Source organism: Leishmania infantum, chromosome 15, assembly GCF_000002875.2.
Source record: "Leishmania infantum JPCM5 genome chromosome 15".
Classification (NCBI taxonomy): Eukaryota; Euglenozoa; class Kinetoplastea; order Trypanosomatida; family Trypanosomatidae; genus Leishmania; species Leishmania infantum.
This window is the reverse complement of record NC_009399.2, coordinates 97,971-119,152: the sequence shown is the minus strand read 5'-3', so window position 1 is coordinate 119,152 and position 21,182 is coordinate 97,971. Positions and strand designations below refer to the sequence as shown.

At 62.0% G+C, this 21,182-nt stretch overlaps 6 protein-coding genes across 6 annotated transcripts; all 6 read right to left on the bottom strand.

The window, feature by feature from the left end:
* Positions 1-236: 236 nt before the first annotated feature.
* LINJ_15_0340 (conserved hypothetical protein) lies at positions 237-2,639 on the bottom strand (the record flags this gene model as incomplete). The annotated part of the gene is made up of 1 exon (XM_001464335.1): positions 237-2,639. The coding sequence occupies one exon, from the start codon at positions 2,637-2,639 to the stop codon at positions 237-239; it is 2,403 nt and encodes an 800-aa protein (XP_001464372.1).
* A 1,862-nt stretch (positions 2,640-4,501) lies between these two features.
* On the bottom strand, positions 4,502-5,065 carry LINJ_15_0330 (putative ribonucleoprotein p18, mitochondrial precursor; the record flags this gene model as incomplete). The annotated part of the gene is made up of 1 exon (XM_001464334.1): positions 4,502-5,065. The coding sequence occupies one exon, from the start codon at positions 5,063-5,065 to the stop codon at positions 4,502-4,504; it is 564 nt and encodes a 187-aa protein (XP_001464371.1).
* Positions 5,066-6,578: 1,513 nt separating this feature from the next.
* LINJ_15_0320 (putative ribonucleoprotein p18, mitochondrial precursor) lies at positions 6,579-7,142 on the bottom strand (the record flags this gene model as incomplete). The annotated part of the gene is made up of 1 exon (XM_001464333.1): positions 6,579-7,142. One exon carries the CDS (start codon positions 7,140-7,142, stop codon positions 6,579-6,581), a length of 564 nt encoding a protein of 187 aa, XP_001464370.1.
* Positions 7,143-8,917: 1,775 nt separating this feature from the next.
* On the bottom strand, positions 8,918-9,691 carry LINJ_15_0310 (putative replication Factor A 28 kDa subunit; the record flags this gene model as incomplete). The annotated part of the gene is made up of 1 exon (XM_001464332.1): positions 8,918-9,691. The coding sequence occupies one exon, from the start codon at positions 9,689-9,691 to the stop codon at positions 8,918-8,920; it is 774 nt and encodes a 257-aa protein (XP_001464369.1).
* A 1,738-nt stretch (positions 9,692-11,429) lies between these two features.
* LINJ_15_0300 (conserved hypothetical protein) lies at positions 11,430-12,863 on the bottom strand (the record flags this gene model as incomplete). The annotated part of the gene is made up of 1 exon (XM_001464331.1): positions 11,430-12,863. The coding sequence occupies one exon, from the start codon at positions 12,861-12,863 to the stop codon at positions 11,430-11,432; it is 1,434 nt and encodes a 477-aa protein (XP_001464368.1).
* Positions 12,864-14,469: 1,606 nt separating this feature from the next.
* LINJ_15_0290 (conserved hypothetical protein) lies at positions 14,470-20,307 on the bottom strand (the record flags this gene model as incomplete). The annotated part of the gene is made up of 1 exon (XM_001464330.1): positions 14,470-20,307. One exon carries the CDS (start codon positions 20,305-20,307, stop codon positions 14,470-14,472), a length of 5,838 nt encoding a protein of 1,945 aa, XP_001464367.1.
* Positions 20,308-21,182: the final 875 nt, after the last annotated feature.

The window sequence follows — 21,182 nt, the reverse complement described above, 5'->3', positions numbered from 1 at the left end:
CGAGTGATGTGCATATTCGGATACCAACCCATGCACACACGCAACTTGGGCAAAGGTGAGGGAGGGGAGGGTCGTCAGTTCAAGGGGGTTCGCGCCATACACGGCTTTAGGTGCTTACACACACACAGATAGGCGGCCAGACGCGCCTTCTCCCACAACATGCGAGCGTTAAAGGAAAGACGCGGAGAAAAGCAAGAGTGCCGAAGATATGCTATGACAACACGCACACACGTGGCCTACAGAGCCTTCTCGTCAGAGGTAGCGTCAGGAGGGCGCGCGCCGTCCTTGGGCGGCAGCGGCGACGCTCCTTGCGCGTTTCGTCGCCGTCGCATTAGCCGCAGCCGCATCTGCCGCTGCAGCAGCATATTCGCTCGGGTCTCCAATGCTCCCGATGAAGAGGACGCAGCACCAGCGCTTGACGGCAATGGCGACGCCTTCGCATAACGCCGCAGACGTCGCCGGGCAGCCGTCGTAGGTGCCACAAGAGTGTGCAGCGGTGGCCGATCTTCCACGGAAATGTCCATGCCATCTTCAGCCCAAGCCAAGGCCGCCTCTCGTCGACTGTCATCCTCATACCCGGTAAGCTCTTCCTCGCCGGCGGCTAGTTCCTCCGCCGCCAGGTTCAGCGGCCTATCGTCCTCAGCGTCGCCTACATGCGGTGAAGAAGAGGGGGAAGAGCTCGGCGCTGCCCGCTCCACCACGTCTGCCACCTCTTCTATCGCAGAGAGCGAGACCTCACTCGCCGCCCCCGCCGTACTGCCCGCAGAAAAGGTATGCCGCCGTGCACGTGCAGCGCGCCTCTTGCGCCGGCGCCCTGACTTCGCAGGTGTCGCCGACGCCGCTGCCACGGCTGGCGGCGCAAGTGGGTTCGGTATTTTCTCTGCCGGCTCGACGCGGTCCAGCAGACCGCTCCGCATGCCGTACACGTAGCCGCTGTACGGCATGTTTGACTTTTGGTTCCACCACTTGAGCGGCCGCGCGCTGGGGGCGTCGTCGAAGATGTAGTGGTCGACGCCCTGGTGGATGTTGTACTCGAAGAGGCTCAGCGGCACCCCCCTCACAAACGGCGAGCCGACGGAGCCGCCAGTGGGAAAGACAATGGCCGCGTTGCTGTCCGCCGTGCCGCCGGTCTGCGTGCTGCGCGCATCGGTGCGAATCACAGCGGGGCGGGAGAGCTGAATGCGGAAAGGAAGGTCCGACTCGAGTGGCACGTACGGCGGTGGGGTGCGGGTCACCCAACTGACCGGGAGGAAGCGCTCCATCCCGGCGAGGCGGCGCAGCTCCTGTAGCTGCGGGTCCTCCAACGCCGCCGTCGCCGGCACCGCAGCGTCGCCACTGGCTTCCTCCGTCAGTGCAGGCCGCAGCAGTTGATGGTGCAATGCGGTGCGATGGATGAGCTGATGCACGGCGTCCACGGCTGTGAGCACCGGTGCCTCGAACTGCCCCATGTAAAGCCGCTCGTTCTGAGCAACTTGTGAGGAGGCGATGAGGGCTACAGCGTCGGCCCCGCCCTGGACGCCGATCAGACGCACGTGCGGTGCGAGCAGCGAGACTTCGTACGGGCGCAGCCGCCCCACCTCGGCGCTGTCGCACAGCTGGTAGTCGTAGGAGCCCATCTGACTCTGCAGAGCGCCGATGCGGCGCGTGCGCTGCCAGAGCATCGGCTTGCGCTGAAACCAGGTTCCGTAGCCCTCCACAGTGGACACGGCCACCACACCGCGGCGCACGTGCTGCTTCTGTAAGTCGAAGGACACGCGCAGCGTCACGGGGTCTATCTCCAGCACCTCGCGCACGTCAACGGGGCCCGTGTGGATGATGTGCGTGCGCAGCCGCTCCCCACGAATGCCGTACGCACAGCTTATGTAGGACGCCTCCACCAAGCCGCGCATCTGCACCACCGAGTGCTGGGCGAAGGTCACAAGATACATGGCATGACCCTTCTGGACGAGGTGGCGCAGTGCGTAGTTGGCATGCCTCGACATGAGCTCCAGCGTCGTCAGCTTGTTGTAGTCGATGAAGACGTCGTATCCGTCCACGGTACTCGATGCTGCCGAGGAAGAGAGACGACAGGAGTGGCCCGTCGCCTGCTGCTCCTGTGCGCCTGCAGTCTTCGGTGTGTCGGTGCTAGCAGTGCGCGCCTTGGGCAGCACGTGCACCTCCGGTAGCAGTAGCGGACGCCACTGCGGGTCGCCAAGCTTGTACGTGGCTATGTAGGAGTTGATGCGATTGATGTTGTTGCTGCGGCGGATGGAGGCAACGCAAAGTTCGTCGGCATCGCGCACCCATCGCCGCGGGGCCGGGAGCGTCTGCGCGCCGGTAGCGTCGCCATCCTCTTCGCTGGATGCGGCTACACCGGACGAGCCTTCCACACACTCGTTGTACGCTCTCGCCGCGGGGGGTCGTCGAGCCCCGCCGCCACCACCGCCCCTGTTGAAGCAGCTCAGTGTGTCAGCAAGAAGCCGCGTTGCCGGGCCGCTCACGTGGCCAGCATTCATGGTAGGGCTGTGGATGAGCGGCACTGTAGCACCTCGCTGGGCGAGTGCCATGGGGTACGTGAGCAGCTTCAAGCGCTCCGTGTGTGCCACAGCCCGCGGCGACTGGCGGAGGCGCACCGTGCGCGTAGCTGCTCGCGGCGGCATCTTGCCTCGGCGCTGTTGCTTGGCTTTTCTCTCAAATCTCGCGCTTACTCCTCTCGGCAATGGGCGGCAGCGGACTGGGAGGATGATGCGGACAGAGAAAAGGTGTTGGGTAAGGCGTCGCCTCACAAAGGGAGATGCGAGGCGCCGATGGAGTTGGGCAGCACCCTTGGCCCAGGCTTGAGGAGTGCGGCCGACGTACCCGAGCAAACGTCTGCAGCTGTCTGTCTCTGCGTGTGTGGAGGGGGGGAGGTCTGCGGAGAAGGCGCAGCGTCACAGTCCGATCAAATACGTGCAGCCGCTGAGTACGTTCGATGCACAGCACACGCATCCTCAGACACGCAGCACCATCAAGAAGAGAGTCAGAGAAGGAAAGGCACCATGAGGGTGTTAGGAGTGCGTGTTGTAGCATGTTGGGTGTAAGTAGGGACAGAGGTGACGTTGACAGCAATCAGTGACATGGCCTGCGTGCAAACTACTCGCACGGGCTCGATGGCATTATGCGCTGACACACCCACACACGTCACACGCACACGTTCAAAGGGGTCATCTTCGTGCAATGCGGCTCACGATATGAGCATGCGCGGGCTTGTGTGTATGTACTGCCACTACCTCCTCTGAGCAGTACCGGGAAGGAGGACGATCGGGTATGGTTGCCTTCGTCTTTCCGATTTCGTTCGCTACGTTCCTACTGCTAAGCACACACATCACATCGCACGTTACGCGGCGACAGAATGGAAAAGGGATAAGAGAAAAGAATCGATTATCGGCTCGAGAGAGCCCACGTGGTGGCCGACATGCATGCACGCATCATCATCACTGCATCGGCATCCTCTGCCGCCCTCCTCATTCTCTGAGCGTGAGCACGCGGAATGTCGCTGCGACGACGCATGCATACCTGCGCTCGCATGCACACCGAAGAGAGAGCGAGCGAGAGATGGAGAGACTGTCGGAGAACTGCAGAGAACGCGATTTGGCGCGCGTACGTGATGAGTGTGTGTGTGTGTGTGTGTGTGCGTGCACGCCTTTCCTACATTACGTGACGTATCCCCCGGTCGCGCTGCCACACGAGGACGTGTAGAGGAGAAGCGGCAGCAGGGAGGGAGGGGGCGGGGGGGGACGATACAAGACTACCGCTTCCTGCGACCGGCCATCGCACCCCGTCTCCACTTCTCTTGCCACCATGCGGTGTCAGCGAGGGAGCGAGCCAGGGAAGGGCAGAGAGAAGGGCCCACAACGTGAGCGAGGCACGCGGTGAAGAGCAAGGCAGAGGAAGGGAATGGGGGGCGGAGTACGTCTCGCCAAACACGCATCGGAGAGAAGCGCATCGATGTCTTCGCGATGATGGCTGGAAAAGAGATCGTGTTGGTGGTGGTAGGGAGGTGGAAGGTGCGGCCGTGGAACTCTTAGCACGGCAGAGAGGAAAGCCGCTCGCGACACTTTTTCCACACACCGTTCCCCCCTTCTCCGCCCTGATCCGCGAATTCGCGCTTCCTGCCACCTACGGAGAGGGCAGATGCTCCCGTCCAGACGCACGCAAACACACACTCGTGTGCACCTCCTCTGCTTTCCTCGCACTACCCTCACCTTTCTCCTCCATACTTAGCGTTGTCGTCAACGGCATGCGCAGTGTTACACCACAGCGCACACACCCACACATGCCTGCCTTCCGCCTCATGGCTCACAAGCACACGCCGCCCTTGCGTCTCCTCTCACACATTCCTTAACGATACGATCAAGATTCCCTTCGCCCAGGCGCGGATGCGATGCATCCTCCGTACCGAGCCGTCCACGAACTGCCATAAAAGTGGGAGTGGGAGGGGGCGTGGAAGAAAGTGCAAGTGGCACGCGACATATGCAGCGTCTTACTGGATCTTGATGTCGAACAGGCTCTGCTGCTGCGCCAGCGTGCTCGGGTGCTCCTTGCCGTCCGCCTTCGCCTTCGAAGCGTTTGCCTCGTTCTGCTGCACAAGCTCCGTCGGCACCCGCTTGAACTCAGCCTCCATCAGCTTCGCAACGCAGTAGCCGAGGCGGAACTGCCCGCTCTGCACGCACTCCTTCAACACCCACGTCCACGACTCCTCGTTCGGCTTCACCTTGTTGCGGTGCTGCATCTCCTCCATCAGGTCCATCATCGCGCAGAACTTGCTCTCGTTCTCCACTGGCTTGTCCTGCTTGCTCGGCGCTTCGTAGATCTTCTGCAGCGTCGCGTTGTACGTCTCCAGATCCGGCGGGCAGTTCTTCACGTTCATGTTCACCAGCACCTCGCCGGCCTCGTCGTAGTAGCGGCACTTCTTCACCTTGTCGATCCACAGCGCCGTGTTCGTGTCCACCTCGTAGCCGAACAGGTCGTACTTCTTCGCGCCGCCGGCGGACGCGAAGCGGGCCGCGGCAGCGGTGCACATAAGCTGGCTAGACAGACGGCGCATGCTTGAGGCTTTCTCTTGGGCAGATTACTGCGGCTTTATATGGGGGTTGTGGCCTGACGAGTGGGTCTGTCGAAGGGCCGGCTTTGTTGGGGGCGAGGGTGTTGTTGGAAAGTCTTTGTGCGGGACTGCGTGTAGGAACGGCGCGCAGTGTGCGCCGAATGAAAGAGGGGTAGAGGGAGGGACAAGAGAGGGAGAGAGAAGTGTAGACGCGCGATGGTGCTCCGGCACACACACCACGCACACACATCGAGAGAGGAAGAGCATGAAAGACAGAGAGAGCACCCCCAAGGGGCCGTAAAGTGCCTTGAACTCGTCCCCTCCTCCTACTCTTCCTTCTCGGCACTGCGTCGCTCAGCGCAGCGGTCGAGGGTGAGACGACGGGGAGACTCGTAAAGGCGCCTTGACGCCACCCCATCTTCTCTGTTTCTCCGTTTCGCGTTGATCATCATCATCATCGACATACAGAGCAGAGCGGAGGGGATGGGGATGGGCGGGAGAACGGCGCGGGGTGGGAAGGACCGAAGGTATGGACGCCGACTTTCGCCCTTCCTACGCCTGCGCTCCCCTCCGCCTTTCTCTTTCCTGTCGAGTGCGCGCCGCTTCGACTCCATGGACGTGGCTGCCGACCCTGTCGCTTCGTGTTGGCGTAACTAACACTCCCTTCATTATGCCTACAGAACAAAACAATAGGGGACTAACAAAAGAAAAGGAGAGAATGGCAGCGTGGTGTGTGTGCGTGTGCAAGAGCGATGGGGTGAGCGAGAGTGTGTGCGTAGGGAGTGGGGGGGGCGTAAGTGGTGAGGGAGTAGCAGAGACGCACCTCCCGAAGCCGTTGGCCCTGCTACCCGCCCCCGTTACGCTTTCTACACGAACTTTCAGACAGAGACACTAGCGTCCCCCACCCGCTCCATTCATTGCTCTCCTCACTTGCTATCCCTCCGCTGCCATGGCCTCCCTTTCCCTTTCGCTTCGGTGCGCCCGGCGCCGTCGTCATCGATGCGAGGTGGCGCGTGCCTTCCTACACACAAAACAAAGGTCACGTGCACTTCCTGCACGCGCTTCATCCACGCAGACGGAGAGACGAGCGACTTGTAGTGTTCACACGCGTGTGTGCGCGCGCTTTCCTCCCCCAGCACCCCGTCGCTTCCGCCTCTCCATTGCCTCGTCTCCCATATCACACACAACTCAAAAACGGCGCGGCGAGAGGAGGTTAGGAGGAGATGGATATATATGAACACGCAACGCGGGGAAGGAAATGGGGGCTGTCATCGTCTACAAGGTTCACCGCATAAAGGGCTCCACAGCTAGGCAGTATGGAGAGGGCAGCGGGTGGACATGTGTGCGCGACGTAGAGAGAAGAGGACAGAAGGATGAAGACGATACGCACATATACGCAAACACACCCACACCCACACAAACCCAAACATCAGCGCACTCATGTACCCACATGGCGCCAACTGTCCTTCATCTGCTGCTTATCAATTCACCGTGATCAGTCCGAAGTCACTACATTTTACTGGATCTTGATGTCGAACAGGCTCTGCTGCTGCGCCAGCGTGCTCGGGTGCTCCTTGCCGTCCGCCTTCGCCTTCGAAGCGTTTGCCTCGTTCTGCTGCACAAGCTCCGCCGGCACCCGCTTGAACTCAGCCTCCATCAGCTTCGCAACGCAGTAGCCGAGGCGGAACTGCCCGCTCTGCACGCACTCCTTCAACACCCACGTCCACGACTCCTCGTTCGGCTTCACCTTGTTGCGGTGCTGCATCTCCTCCATCAGGTCCATCATCGCGCAGAACTTGCTCTCGTTCTCCACTGGCTTGTCCTGCTTGCTCGGCGCTTCGTAGATCTTCTGCAGCGTCGCGTTGTACGTCTCCAGATCCGGCGGGCAGTTCTTCACGTTCATGTTCACCAGCACCTCGCCGGCCTCGTCGTAGTAGCGGCACTTCTTCACCTTGTCGATCCACAGCGCCGTGTTCGTGTCCACCTCGTAGCCGAACAGGTCGTACTTCTTCGCGCCGCCGGCGGACGCGAAGCGGGCCGCGGCAGCGGTGCACATAAGCTGGCTAGACAGACGGCGCATGCTTGAGGCTTTCTCTTGGGCAGATTACTGCGGCTTTATATGGGGGTTGTGGCCTGACGAGTGGGTCTGTCGAAGGGCAGGGAGGACGACAGGGCGGCTGTGCTTGAGTGAGTTTGCGAGTGGGGTCACGTACACGGGAGGAAGGAGGAGGAGGTACAAGGGAGCGAGACGGTGGAATGAAAAGTCGAAGAGAGAAGGTCATACGACGTCAACGCAGGCTTCTGCTACTGTGTGCATGGGCGGGTGCGCAGCTGTCGGAGAAGACAGTGTTATTCAAGGCTGAGGAGTGCGAAGTTGAACCGCTTTCTGCTTCCCCGCTTGCCACCACACTTCCCCTCCCTCCTCCTCCTTTACAGTCACCAGAAGATTTGGCGTCTATGCGCATGTAGGCAAGTTAGGGGCCGAGAGAGGGGAAGGAGGCGAGGGGAGGAAGGGGGTGGCGCTGGTTGATTGTCGTTGCTTCTGCCCCGCGCAAGGCACCATTAGCGGCAGTGTCTTGGTAGTGAGAGACCGAAAAAAACATATCATGCCGGCGCGCACTCCTCGCGATGGGTTGCTTCCGATTCCTCGCTCAAGCCAGCTCATAGACCACGGCGTACCTCAACGGAGTATTCCACGCAACGGCCACAGGAAGAAACGAGAACGCTGTATACGAAATAAAACATCATCACGATCACCATCATCATCAGCGCCCAAAAAGAGGGAGAGGAGGGAGAGAGAACTACAAGCGACCGCCCCATAAAAATAAACAAGAGGCGGCGAGATAGGTTGGGTGATGGCGCTATCCACACACTCCCCCTCCTCTCATTTCCTAGTCCGTGCATCTCAGGACTTTACGAGCGCCGCACAAAACAAAATAGACGGCCCCAACGGAAAACGTCCGCAAGCACACAAGAGAAGCGGAAAAACGGGGGGGGGGAGGTGGAAGCGCTGAAGCGCACCGCACGGGCTACAAAGAGCAAACACATGCGGAAAAGCATACAGGCCCGCACACCACACCGGGCAAGGCCCGACGAGGTCCGCTGGGGAGGGGGGGGGTGAGACACACGCAAAGGAGAGGAAGGTCGGGGCTGAGAGGACTGACGCTACGCGTCAGTCCTCTCTCCAACTTGTGCCCCTTTTTTGCCTGACGCAACAGGAGTCAAACACCACTCCACACCACCACCACCACCCGCCAGTCTGCCGCGGGCCCCGTCGCCTGGTGCGAAGCATGCCGTTCGCACACGCGTTGCAGCCGTGCGCCGTCCCAGTCAGCTGAGAGCACGGCCTCTGCCTCACACGCTACGCGCCACCGCTCCGCGGGCCGCCTCGCAGCCGGCTCCCCTCATGCCGGTCGCCACCTGGTGCATCCTCCTCGGCGTGGCACGCAGGCTCCCCATCAGCAGGCAGTGAGGGCCGGGTGGGATACGCTCGAGCTCGGTTGGCGCTGTGCCCATCATGCGGATGCGCAAGCGTGTGCACCGTCGCGGGTCGCCCGCGATGCCGCGCCATCCAGCGCCTGACCGCCGGCATACCAGCGGCGGTACATCGCTGTGACCCCTCCGCACAAGCTAGGTACTTGAGCCTGGCACCGCCACAAGCGGTTCCGGCATTGGCAGGGTGGGTGTGTACGGGAGGCCCTGAGATGCCATGCACCGAGAGGTGTGTGTGCCCCCTTCCCGTCACCAGGGGTCTGACGAGTGGAGGGAGGAGGGAGGAATAACGGCAGCAGATGAGGAGAGCGTGCATGAATCGTACTGGTGGTGGTGGTGATATTCGGCGATGCGTGTATTTGCTCAGATGTTGAAGCGGTTGTCGTGGGTCTGGTACACTTTCCCCTCCGCTGCCAACGTCCGCATCGCAGTGCGCACATCGCCATGGGTGAAGCCGTAGCGCTGCGCCGACGTCGTTAGTTCATCCATCGACATGCCAGCTCCGCTGCTGCCGTGCTGCTTGATGAAAGAGACAAGGAGGTCTGTCAGCAGCACCTTGATGTCGCCTCCAGGCAGCATATTGTGCATGCCAACGGCCGAGGCCGTGTTCTGTATCGAGACACCACTGCTCGGGGCACGCTTGTTGCCCTGTGTCAGGCGGAAGTGCGTCAGAATGGCGTCCAACATGTGGTAGTTCATTTCGTTGCTGTCCGCCATGCTCACCACAGTGCCGGTGACGATGGGGTTCTGCTGCCACACATTCACTGTGCCAGACGCGCGGACGTGCGTGTTAAGGGGAAGGGGCTCCTGCATCCTGTCCGCATCGATCCACTGGCGCACGACGAGCATGCCCGTGTTGTCGGTGATTCGGTACCCAAAGTGCTTGGCAGTGATGGCGCCACCACCAGAAGCCATGTTGGCGTTCTCGTAGCCCAACACACGGCCTACGACGGTCGCCTGCGTCACCTCGCGGCCGTCCACGACCAGAACACCACCGCCAACGCTCTGAGCCTCCAACATCTGCTTGATGGTGAGCGGGCGAATTGGGTGCATGCGACGCTGCGGCTGCTGGCCACCACTGTTGTTCGAGGATGCAACGGCGCCCCCGAAGTTGCTGCCAGGGGTCGAAGCAAGCATCCTGCGTGTATGTGTTTGTCTGCGTTTTTCTTTTGGGGAAGCGGGGAGGGGGCGTACGCGGGTACGAATACGGTGAGGAGAGGGTGGAGGGGGGGCCCTACGGAGCAGGTTTCTATGGTCGATCTTTTTGAAGGAAATAAAATGAGCACAAAGACCACGTCTCTCACTCTCTTCGCTCTGCCCGTGTGTGTACGTGTGTACGGGTGTCTCTCTCTATCTCTGGAGGTGCGTGTGGCTCGCTTCGTTGCTGCTAGGTGCTTGCAAGACAGCCCGCTCACAGGGTAGTAGGACAGGAGGGCGACGATGCGCAAGAGAAGGAAAAGACATTCAAGCGCGCGCGAGAGAAAAGAGAAAAGAGAGAAGAGAGAAGAGAGGACTATGAGCGAAATGAGGCAGTGGCGAGCGATGCGGGGCGGGGGCGTGAGCGAGAAAGGCACAGCTGTAGCGGCTAGCTCCTTCTCAGGTGCAGTAGGTTCTATGAGCACCTCTCTCTATCTGTGCGTGCGTATAGATGCGCGGGCGTTTCTGTACACGTGAGTGTATATGCGTGAGTAAGAGGGTCAGCGGCTGTACGCGTATGTGTAAGGATCGGGTTCTCTTCGAGTAGATTCGCGTTTCTGTGTGTGTCTGTCTGTCTGCCTCTCGGTGCTCCAGTACGCGTGAGTTAGATCCACTGAGCACGTGCTCTTTGGAGAGATGCGGGAGGGAGAAGAGAGACGGCGGCGAGAGCAACTTAAGATACAGATGTATTTTGTAAGTTTGCTTGCCAATGCCAGTGGTGGCCGTGATGCTAGCCTCACCACCGCCCCAGCCCGCGCACACGACGGTCGATGAAGCGGCGGATAGAGAGAGCGGAGGAGCAGTGAAGTGATAGGCATGGAGGTGAGTAAGTAAGAGAGTTGGTGGTGGTGGTGGGGGGGGGCAGACGTGCGGCAACGCATTCGTAGCAATCGTAGTGATGAACCATGAGGAGTGAGTCGATAAGTTCGTGTGTCCCAGGGCAGCGTTCTACGCAGTTTGACCGTGATCACACACACACACACACAAGCGCAACTAGAGAAAGGATGACTATCAGGTGGGCAAGGCGTGCCTGCCCTGAGCGCGCGTATTCGCGTGCACGCATGCACATGTGTGTGTGTGTGTGTGTGTGTGTGTGTTGTGTGTTCAGAGAAGAGGCACAGGCGTAACTGATTACCCGGGAGTTATCGAAGTCCGGTCGGGTACACCGTCACTGCTGCAGCAACGACTTTCATGGCACAAGTGGAGAGCGCCATGGCAAACGGCGGCAAAGTAACGCCACACGCGGTGGAACAAGAACGCACTGGAACGCGCACACACAGTAACGAAGGAAAGCGCTGCTTGCGCATGTGCACCCGCGTGTAGGTCCGAGGCGGTGCCACGCGCTGCTGTTGCGGCTGCAGTGGTTGATTACTGCGGCAGCTCTAAAAAAGTTTGTGTGTGTGTGTGTGTGTTGGGGAAGGGCAGTGCCCAAGCGAGTGTCCACAGAGCCATCGAGAAAGAAGAGGAGGAAACGACGACGACGATGACAGCGAGCACACACCGCTTGACTACATACGCATACCCTCTCTCTCTCTCACACACACAAGCACACAAGCATGCTCTCTTCCAGTATTGTACATGCGCGAAGATTTACATGGTGAAAAAAGATTTCGACGTGATGTCATCGCGTAAACCAACACAGACCACTCACGAGCTCGTGCCTGCGTACATGTGTAGTCTAGATGGCGGGACAGCGGTAGAGGTACGGCAGTCCTTGTGTACGCTCCTTCGACTGCTGAAGCTCACGCAGAATACGTGACGGCTGTATGCCGGCCGCAGAGCCTCCGGTGAATCCGTCGGCACTGCTGCAAGGCGCAGGCATCGCATCCGCGCCTATCTTAACGACTAAGGGCTCCGGAATCGCCGGAGGGTCCACCGCTGCAGGGGAAGACGACGCCGCATCACTGTTAGCACCGCCGCCGCCCTTCGCCGCGCTAGGCTTGGACGCGTGCCGCAGCAACGTGGACTCCGTCACGTCGACGTGGCCTTCCAAGGCGCACCGCTGCAGCGCACGCGCAAGGCTGTGCCGCGTGTGAACCTTCTGCAGCGATGGCGAGGCGGCAAACAGCCGCTCCGCGAGGGCAAGAGCGTCACGACTTATCGCCTTCTTTAGCAGCCGGCCACGGCCACTGCTGCTGCTGTCCCAGTCGTGCGCGTGCACCGCCAGCGCCTCCGGGAGCGCGGCTCGAGCCTCCGCAGCGGCAGCACCACCACCTTGCTGCTGCCGCTGTTTGCTGCAGAGAATGAGATGCGCCTCTGAAGGCGACACAACCGAGTTGAGATCGTCATCATCGTCGGTCGTTGCGCGGCGGATGTCGTCGACGGACCAGTTGTTTGCCCTCGCAATCTCCTCCACGCGATCCCGCATAACGCCCAGCGCCTCCGCGACTTCAAAGTCAGAGATGAACTTCTCGTAGTCGAGGTTCTCAGCGAAGTCGAGGAGGTCGCGGTCGAAGTCGAGCTCGGCGTCCATCGCCTCCTCCTCGGTCAAGGCCCACTTCGGCTTGCGGGAGGAGGGCGCCACTGGGGCAGCCGTGCCCTTGAGCGTGGTCGCCACGTGTGCTTCCATCGACTTGTGCATGTTGTATGGCGGCGCGCTGGCGTTATCTGTGCTAACGGCGATCGCGGCCAGCTCCTGCTGCTGCTCAGCACGCCTGCGCTTCTCTGCCTCTCGCACCCTGGCGGCTCGCTGCGCCGCCTCCACCTCGAGCTGCCGGTCAGACTCCTTCATTGATTGCACCTGCCGCGCAAAGCTGCGCAGCCAGCGACGGTGGCGCGAGAGCGCCTGCGACGACTTTGTTTGGCGCTGCCGCTGGTTCGCCACGCGCAACGCCTCCTGCTCAGCACGGGCGTCGCGACTCTCCTTGGACGGTCCGTAGCCAAGTGGGTTGCCAGTGGGCTTCGAAGGAACGAACGGGGCAGAGGATGCGTTTCCTCGATCGTAGCCATCGGCACCGCCGGCGCCGCCGAACCCAGCCGCCGAGCCGAGGTTTGACGGTCGCTGGCAGAGCAAGATTCCCTTGTAGTTTTCTAAAGCAAAGTGTGTCGTGTACCCTGACTGCGAGTACATCGCCGGCGGATGGCTTACAATGACATCCTTGTAGGTCTCCATCTTGCAGGCGTGTGAGTGCTCGTGCGCGTGCACGTGCGAGTCAGTGCCGCAACGGCTGTGTCTATGTGCGTGAGGTGGGCGAAAGGCGGCAGGGAAGGGAAATGCAGAGGAGGCAAGAGAGAGAGAGGGAGGGATCCATGGGCAATGCACATGCGCGTTGATCCACTAGCACTCGCCCACTTGCACGAAGAAGAACAACAGCAACCGCAGCAGCGGCAGAGGAAGAGGAAGCGAGAGAGAGAGCAACACGCAAACCGCAGCCGTTGCCGCGAACGGGAGAGACAGACGAAAAGAAGTAAACGGCCAAAAGTGGCACGGAAGACCGCGCGCGTGTAAAGCGAAAAGACGAGACGACGACAATAACACACACGCACGCACAGTGGTCGTTGATTGTAGCGTCGCTTCAAGAGGGAGGGGGAGGGAAGGGGAGAGAGGAAGGCGAAGTAAATGGCGGTGATAGAGCCGCAGGAGGCGGAGCAACGAACGCGTTAAGGGGAGCAGACAAGACGGTATCGATCGCGCAAGTAGGTGGCGAGAAAGTGAAGAACGGTGGAGAAATACAGGCGACCGAAGCAGACGTGTCCACGTGCTCCCCATACGCTCTTTACGAGCTGATCCATGTTTGATGCGCTACGGCACCCACCGCCACTGACACCGCCATCTGTTCGCGTTCTGAGCAGGGAGGGAGAGGCAGACCGACAGACAAGCTATGCGAGGACGTGCAGTCGCGCTCATCTTACATGTGCCCCTCTCCACCCTCTCTTCTCCCTCGTCAGAGGACCGCCCTTCGCTGTGCGTGTAAGAATGTCGCGTGTGCGTCGGTCTGTGAATGCGTCCGCCAGCATTGCGACGACGAAACACCCCAACCCCCCTGTTTCGTTCGTTTTATCGGCTTCCACGGAGGGAGGAGACCCGAGGAGGAGGAGGAGGCAGAAAGATATGCGTGACAAGCAACGCCAGACGAAAAGAGTGGGTATTTCGAGAGGGGCGGCGCGTGCACGCCAGCCCCTCAAAGTAAACAACGGCAACCTATACATGATGGGGCAGGTTGGACACCGCGACAACAGCAGAGCCAACGATACGGAAACTCCAAAGAAAAGTGAAAACAAAAACGAAGCCGACGCGGGCGGGAGGGGCGGGGGAGGCACAGGCGCGGGTCACCCAAGGCCCCGTCCATCGCCTCCCTCCTTCTCTTGGAGTGGGCGGTCCCTTAACACATTCCGCCCGGGACAAAGAGCTACTGTACATCCAGTTCCCTTTCTTTCTCCGTGATGCCGCTTTCATAGGAAGGTATGCGGATCTTGCCAGCGATCTGGCCGGCGCCGTCACTACCGCCCTGTTCTCTAGCAAGGTGGGCCATTTCTTTTGCCAGCAGCCACGCAGTGGGCGACAGAGCGGAGAGAGAGGGCAAGAGGAGGAGGGGGCGCGTGGATGAGTGGGCGACACCGCTTGCTTCTCGTGCTGCACTTCCCATAGCCGATCGCAACAACAAGGGCCCCTCTGCGGGCTGTGGACGCCATCTTCTGCCTCATGCCGCATGCGCTGGCAGCGTTTTCAGTGCAACCAGCATGACCCTTCCTGCCTTGCCGCCACTGTCGCCAGAACTCTAGAAGTGCTCCCTCATCATTAGACTGGCCCATCGTGAGGAGAGCAGCAGTGGTAGCGTCACGCCCTTGGTGCCCTCCACCTGCAGGAGAAGCTGCACATCCGTGATAAACTCGTGCCCGCGGGCTTCGCTATCAGATGTTTCTGACACCGCCGCTTCCGCTGCCGTCGCTGGCGTTGTCGTTACAGGGACGTTGCTGCCGACGATGAGAGCTGTCGGACTTAGCAGGCGTCCCAAAGCAGCACATTCATCGACTGTGAGGGTCATGTCGTCCTCGATGGTCATCGCCGCATCGGCATCAGCGTTCTCCTCGGCCTTGGCGGTGCGGGTGTCCAGCGCTCCTGCAGGCACTCGCCGCAGAGCCGCAAGGCAGTGGAAGGCACGTCGCACTCGCTCCTCTGTGGCGCCGGCATGCCTACCGATGCCCACGAGGAGGCGCAGCAGGGAGGACAAGAGAGGGGCCATCGTTAATAGAGTCGGCGCTGCATAGTTGGGGGACGAGGGTCGGCTTGGCGGAACATGTCCCAGTAAGATCCGCCACAGCGCATAGCACCGCTGCACGTCCTCAGACTGACTCCACGCGTCCTCGCCGCACCACTCGCGCCACCACCATTGCACGAGCATCCACTCCGCCGGCATCTCGCCCAGAGAGGGAGGCGGGGTTGTGACGAGAGACGGCAAAGGCGGCATCGCTGTCGTGCAGAACGTAGCGTATTGCGCCAGCACGCAAGCAGGCAGAGTGGCTATGGTTTGCCGCACGGCGCCAGTGCTCGGTTTCGCGGCGCATGCACGCATGCACTGAGAAGTTTGCATTACCGCAAGCTCGGGTTCGCCGCCACCAGCACCAGCCGTCGGTGCGTCGCACGTTGCGCAAAAACAGCAGCGGCGAAGCGCGAGGTTCGCCAGCCACAGCTCTAGGTCAACCATCACTAGCGGCTTTCCCGCCGCCGCTGTGGATGTGACCCCGGCCGCCGCCGCTGCAGAGAGCCGTTCCACGTCTGCCGTGGTGAGAAAAGGAAAGCGTAGCGCTGCGGAGGGGCGGCAGGGGCAGCTAGTCAGCAGGTACGCGTCGAGCGACGGGTCCGGCAGCGCAAGGGGCCCTGCAGTTGCTGAGGAGAACGTGGCTGGCCGGACCGGACGCGTCGTTGGCGCCGGGGTCTTCGCCTCATGGTCCCTTATTGAATACTTCGCCTTCGCCGCCAGCTCGGCAGATATGTCGGGGAGGAAGCGCCAGAGGCGCTGCAGCTGATGAACAAGGAGGCCGCACTCGAACTTCTCCATGGGCACCATGGCATTCGGTTTGGCCGGGCGGACGGAGCTCAGAAGCAACTCCAGTTGGCCGCATCGCCATGGGCTGGGCCGCCGCAGATTCGTCGCCTCGTCAGTGTAGATGCGCAGCACGGCCAGAGGGCCGTCGGCGAGCTCGTCAAGGCTGCACGGCCGTCGTGCGGTTGGCACAGTTGATGCCGGCGCCGTTGCGTGCATGCCAAGCACCTCGCGGTACAGCAGCTCCACCCAAGCTTCGGCGCCGTCGCGCGCGGCACACACCATCCGCTGTGACTCCTGCAGAAGAAGCGCAGCACGTGCGAGGGGCGCTGGCGCGTTGATGGCCTGTTCGAGGAGGAGTTGCACGGCTGCTGGAACGTGCTCCTCCGCCAAAATCTTGGCTTCCAGCTCGGGCACCACGGCGTCGTTCGCCGCACCTGCGTTGCTGTCCCTCGCGCATTCACTCTCCTTTGCGACGACCTGAATTTGCTGCGGTGGCTGTGGCGTGTTCGCGGCCGAGGAGAAGGCGTCGCCGGCTAGATTTTGCAGAGAGCAACGTTTGAAAAACTGCACGGCCACCTCCGCTGCGGCGGCTGCTACCTGCGGCCAGTAAGCCACCGCTAGCTCGGCAGACAGCATGGCGCTCGCCTCGCTTGCGTTCACGAAGCGCAGGGAGTCGATCAGGGCTCGTGCAGCCTCGGCGGAGAGTCGCGGTGCAACTCTGAGAACCTCCTCGTCGACTTTGTCGCTGCCGCTCCCGAGAGCGGAGGCCACAGCGTCGAACGACACATCCGTCTCCACCCGATGATGGCGTGCGATGCTGCAGCAGAGCAGGCGCACCGACGCAGCGAGCTGGCCAAGACACACGTCCACCGAGAAGCGCAGCAGAAGAGCGAGACAGTCCTCGAGATGGGCGACAGTGTACGTCGTGCACGCCGCGATCGCCTCCTTTGCCCGTGCGTAGCTCTGATCGATGCCGGTAAACCACGCCGTGGTACTGAGGGTCGCTGCAGCCGGCAGTGCGACAGGGCACTCTGACTGCGCAACTCCGTCCATAAACACCTCCTCCGCGACGAGGTGGTACAGCTGCTCCGCGTGCTGCAGGACGGTCGCCCACACCTCCGCCTCTGCTGCAAGCGCGTCCCTAGCGGCGGCAGCTACGGCCTTGCCTGGGAAGGCGCCACTCCTCTCGAAGGATTGTGGCGCCGGCGCTACGGGCAGAGTGCCCAGAAAGGCCTTACTCGTCTTCTTCAGGCGGACGCAGGTCGCCTCCGTCAGGCGGTAATCACCCAGACGGAAGGGCTCTGCCAGCTGCCGCGGCGCCAGGGACTCATTCGTGAGTACACGGCCCGCAGCAGGGCGGCAGAGCAGCCGCAGCTGTGCTGTTAGCTCATTCACGGTTCGCGCACGCGCCTCAGCGCACCCATGCTGCAGATCAACTGCGTGGAATTGCGAGGTGGCGGCGGCACGCCAGATCGTCGTGCCCAGGTTTGTAGGGTCCAGTTGAGGGTCGGCGGAGCTGGCCAACGGCGTCGTGGGGTCGCTCACGTCCTGCACACGCACAAAGAAGAGTGCGCGCGGCAGCCCCTTCTCCTCCAGCAGATTGCCAGCCGTCATTGTCGAAGACTCGACGACCCGAGATACCATTGACATGCTTGCGCGCCGTGGGATGGAGCCGGCACGCTCCGAAATTGGGGAGGCGCTGGCGAGGTTAGCGCTCACGCTCGCCGTCGACTTCTCGCGGCGTTTAATAGTGTGGCGGAACGAGGCCCCGGCGTTGAGCAGTCCCCCGGAGACAGCCTCCACACCTTCGCGGTGTGCGTGAGCCACCACTGCGGCCATCCACTCCTTGCGCTGGCGCTGCTGCTGTGCGTGCTGCTGCTTGAGCTCGGTGCGCAGCCGCTCGACGCTCCAGGTTTGCACGCAGAGAGTCGACGCTGTCGTCACTGTGGACGCGGCACCGGGGGGCGACGGGGGAAACAGCAGAGACGGCGAGGAGGACCCACCCGAGAGGCTGCCGGGATGGACGCCGATGAGCCGCGCCGGTGTAAGCTCTTTGGCCGCCGACGGAGGCCCGAAACTCTGGATTTCCTCCGGGGATGGGTTGTACACGGGATGGGTATACTCTGGTCCCGCGGCGCGCAGCGGCGCGCCGCCACCGACACCCGAAAAGTTGTTGAGGTCATCTTCGCAGTCGTCGCCGCTGGCCCGCTGCGCTGCCGCCGCGTCTGTCGCGAACGATGCCACCTCGAGCCGCCGCTGGCGTGTCGGAAGGTCGTAGACGAGGAAGGTTGCCAGCACTCCGAGCGGCGGCATCGCCATCGTGGCTTGAAGCTCCTCTACCATGGCAGATACGGCCTGCTCTTCCACGCCGGCCACAGTCTTGGCAAGTCGGTTGCTCTTGGAGCGCGGCGGCCCAGGTGACGCACCTTTCGCCCCCTTTACTGGCGGCGACGTGCGCTGCTTGCTCGACTCGGCCGCTGCAGCGGCGACCGCTGCCTGCTGCTCGGCGGCACGCCGACGACCCTCCATCTCCATCAGCTCCGTCTCCGCCGCTGCCGTCGCCTGCCTCAGCCGCCGCGCTAGCACTTCAACGAAGGAAGCGGAGTCGGAGAAACCGACGAGGAAGAGCGTGCGAAGCGGCACAGACCCCAACGCCGCCGCGTTGGGCTGGCTGATTTCCTCTGCTGTGGCCACCGAGCCGGCAGCAGGGGCGAGGGCGGGGGCCGTTGGCTTCGGCACCCACGACAGCATGCGATCACCAGCCAAGACGCCCAAGTTGTGGCGATGCACTCGTACCACTTCCCTTACGACAGCTTCGATCAGCTGCTCGCTCTCCCGTCGGCATTCCGCGGACACCGCATTCACCCGCTGACTGAAGCGGGAGGCGGTGTTGCTGCTGGTGCCGGGGCGGGCGGTGGTGGCGACCCCCTGAGATGCGCCGCCACCGCCACCAGGGTTGCCGCCGCCACCCGAAGAGTGCTGCTGCGCCCGCTGTGAACGCCCTGCAGAGCCGCTTCGCTTCGCATCGCCGCCGCTAGCACCCAGCGCACTGTTTCCGAGCAGCGTGCGCGGGGTGACGTACGTAGCCACCGCACCCCCCTCTACCAACGAGGGGTCGATGCTCTCGACACCGATTTCGCTCACTACAAAGTGGGAGAAGAGCTCCTCTACCGGTGCGGCGGCGGAGGTCGGCGCAGTGGACGAGAGTGTAATGGACGAAAAATCAACTGCGCTGGTTTCAGCGCCCTCTCCAGCCCCGAGCGAGTATTGGCGCGATGCGGCAAGCCGGCGATGTGGCGACTGTGAAGGGGGCTGCTGCTGATGCGATTTGCGCTGCACACACACTTCGATCGTTTCAGCCAGGAGTCGGGCGCCGCTGAGGTCGTCTCCATAGACGAGGCACGCCGCCGGCGGCATCCGCTGCGCCCACCCCGGCACTAGTTCCTCGCGGTGAAGAGTGCCAGTGACACCTACATCACCCTCTGCGGCCTGTGGAGCAGGGAGGTTGGCCTCGTCAGCGGCCAGCCGCACAGTCTCCTCGGCGGCCTTGCGCTGACGCGCCACTTCTGCATGCAGCTTAGCCAGGACACACGTCACGGCCTCCGCTTGCGCTCGCACGGCTTCCTGCGCCTCGGCCTCAGTCGCCGATGTGATGCACTTCGCCGCTTCGAGCTGCAGGCTGGCGTCGAGCGTCTGCTGCAGTAGCGACTGCTGCGCATCTGCACTCCTTAAGACTGAGGAGTCAGCGACTTCGCTGTCGGTGCCGGCAGCTCCGTCATCGCTGCGTCGCTTGATCTCCGCTGCGGCGGTTGACAGCGACATAGGAAACACCAGCTTCTCCAGCCACTGCCGCCACTGCGTAACGGGCAGGTCTTGGTGCAGCCGGTACACGGGTCGCCCGCAAAGCCCCGTGGCAGGCAGGTGTCGGTTGTCGGACACCTCCATGGCCAACTCAGCCAGCCCTCGCGCCACCGCTGCACACCACACTACCGCTTCCTGACGCTTGCGCTCCCGCCACTCTGGCGCCGTGACCTTCAGCGAGTGTGGCACCGCGTTGCTTGACGGTAGCATGGAAACCAGCTGGTCGCGCTCCTCCGTGAGGCTCTGCTGGTGGACCACGGCGACCTTCAGCATCCGCTCCGTTCGGAGTTGCTGCGCGAGGTCGCTCTTGCTCTTCTCACTCGCTCGCAAGGCGGCATCGGCAACGTCGCTCGCGAGCAACGCCTTGTCCCCCACAGCCGTATGATCCGCGCGGGAGGTGTCCGTGACAGCGCCAGCCCTTGACGACGCAGCAGCAGCAACAACAACGGCGACAGAGCTCGATGATTGCTGCTTCTCTGCAGCGGCCGCCAGCCGCGCCAACCTGTCCAGGCGTGCCTGTTGCTTCTCCGCCTTGGCTGCGCGGATGGAGTGAATGTAGTCCGCACTGCCGTGCGCCACCGAGAGGGCGAAGAACGGCGGCGTGGTGGTGGGGCGATCCACGTCCAGGCCGAGGCGGCGCAGCTTGTCATCCATCTTGTCGAGATCGGCCGCCGTCCGCGCCGCTGGCCCGTCCGTAGAGGCGCGCATCTTTGCCGATGATTGTCTCTCACTCCTGTTATGCTCACGTTATGCGGCGGCGCCGTCACGGGATCGTTTTCTTGTTTTGATGTCCAAAAGTTGCGTTGGAGATGGCGTGCGCGTATGTGTGTGCGTGCGAGGCCGTAGTAGTCGCGTGGAATGGATGCACATGCGGGGCGCGGCTACCCTGCCACTTGGCGCAGCAGTCTCTCCTCTTTTTTTTTGTCCTCCTCTCGCCCTCTATGGTGAAAGTCGACTGGGCGTGGAAGGTGGCACACCCACACTACTACTACTACAGTCTGAAAGCGCTTCCAGAGAGACGAGGAGAGAGGGCAGAGGGGGGGGCGGACCGTACTGTTGCGGCATTGAAGAGGAGGGGTGTAGGTGGGTGGGAAGACCCGTCAGGCCGCTCTTGGTCATGGAGTGGTACTAACACCCACCACGGATGTGTTTGCCTCGGAGTGTCAGTCGAGCAGCATGACTGAGCTACGTGCCTGCACGCATGAACGGTAGCCAAGTGCCGCGCTTCTCCTTGGCCCACGCGCGCTCACATAGACAAATGACTAAGCCAGCGAGACAGGGAAGCGTGCGCAGAAGAGGAAGCTCTGACGGCGTTCCGGATGTTTTCAGGCCTCAATGGCTACCAAAGGGAGGGAAGTGCTTGCGAGAGAGGGGGAAGGGGGGAGGACTGTGGGTGCTGCGGTGGTGGTGGTGGCGTTCGGCAGCAACGGCTGGCTGCATGCAACGGCGATGCACACTCACACACGAGCAGAGGTCAACAGCAATAAGCACCGTTGCACCGTCGCAGCCACGGGGTGCGGGCAAGATGAGAGAAAGGGGGGGGGGTGGAGGGAAGCCAAAACGAAAGACTAGAGGACGCTCGC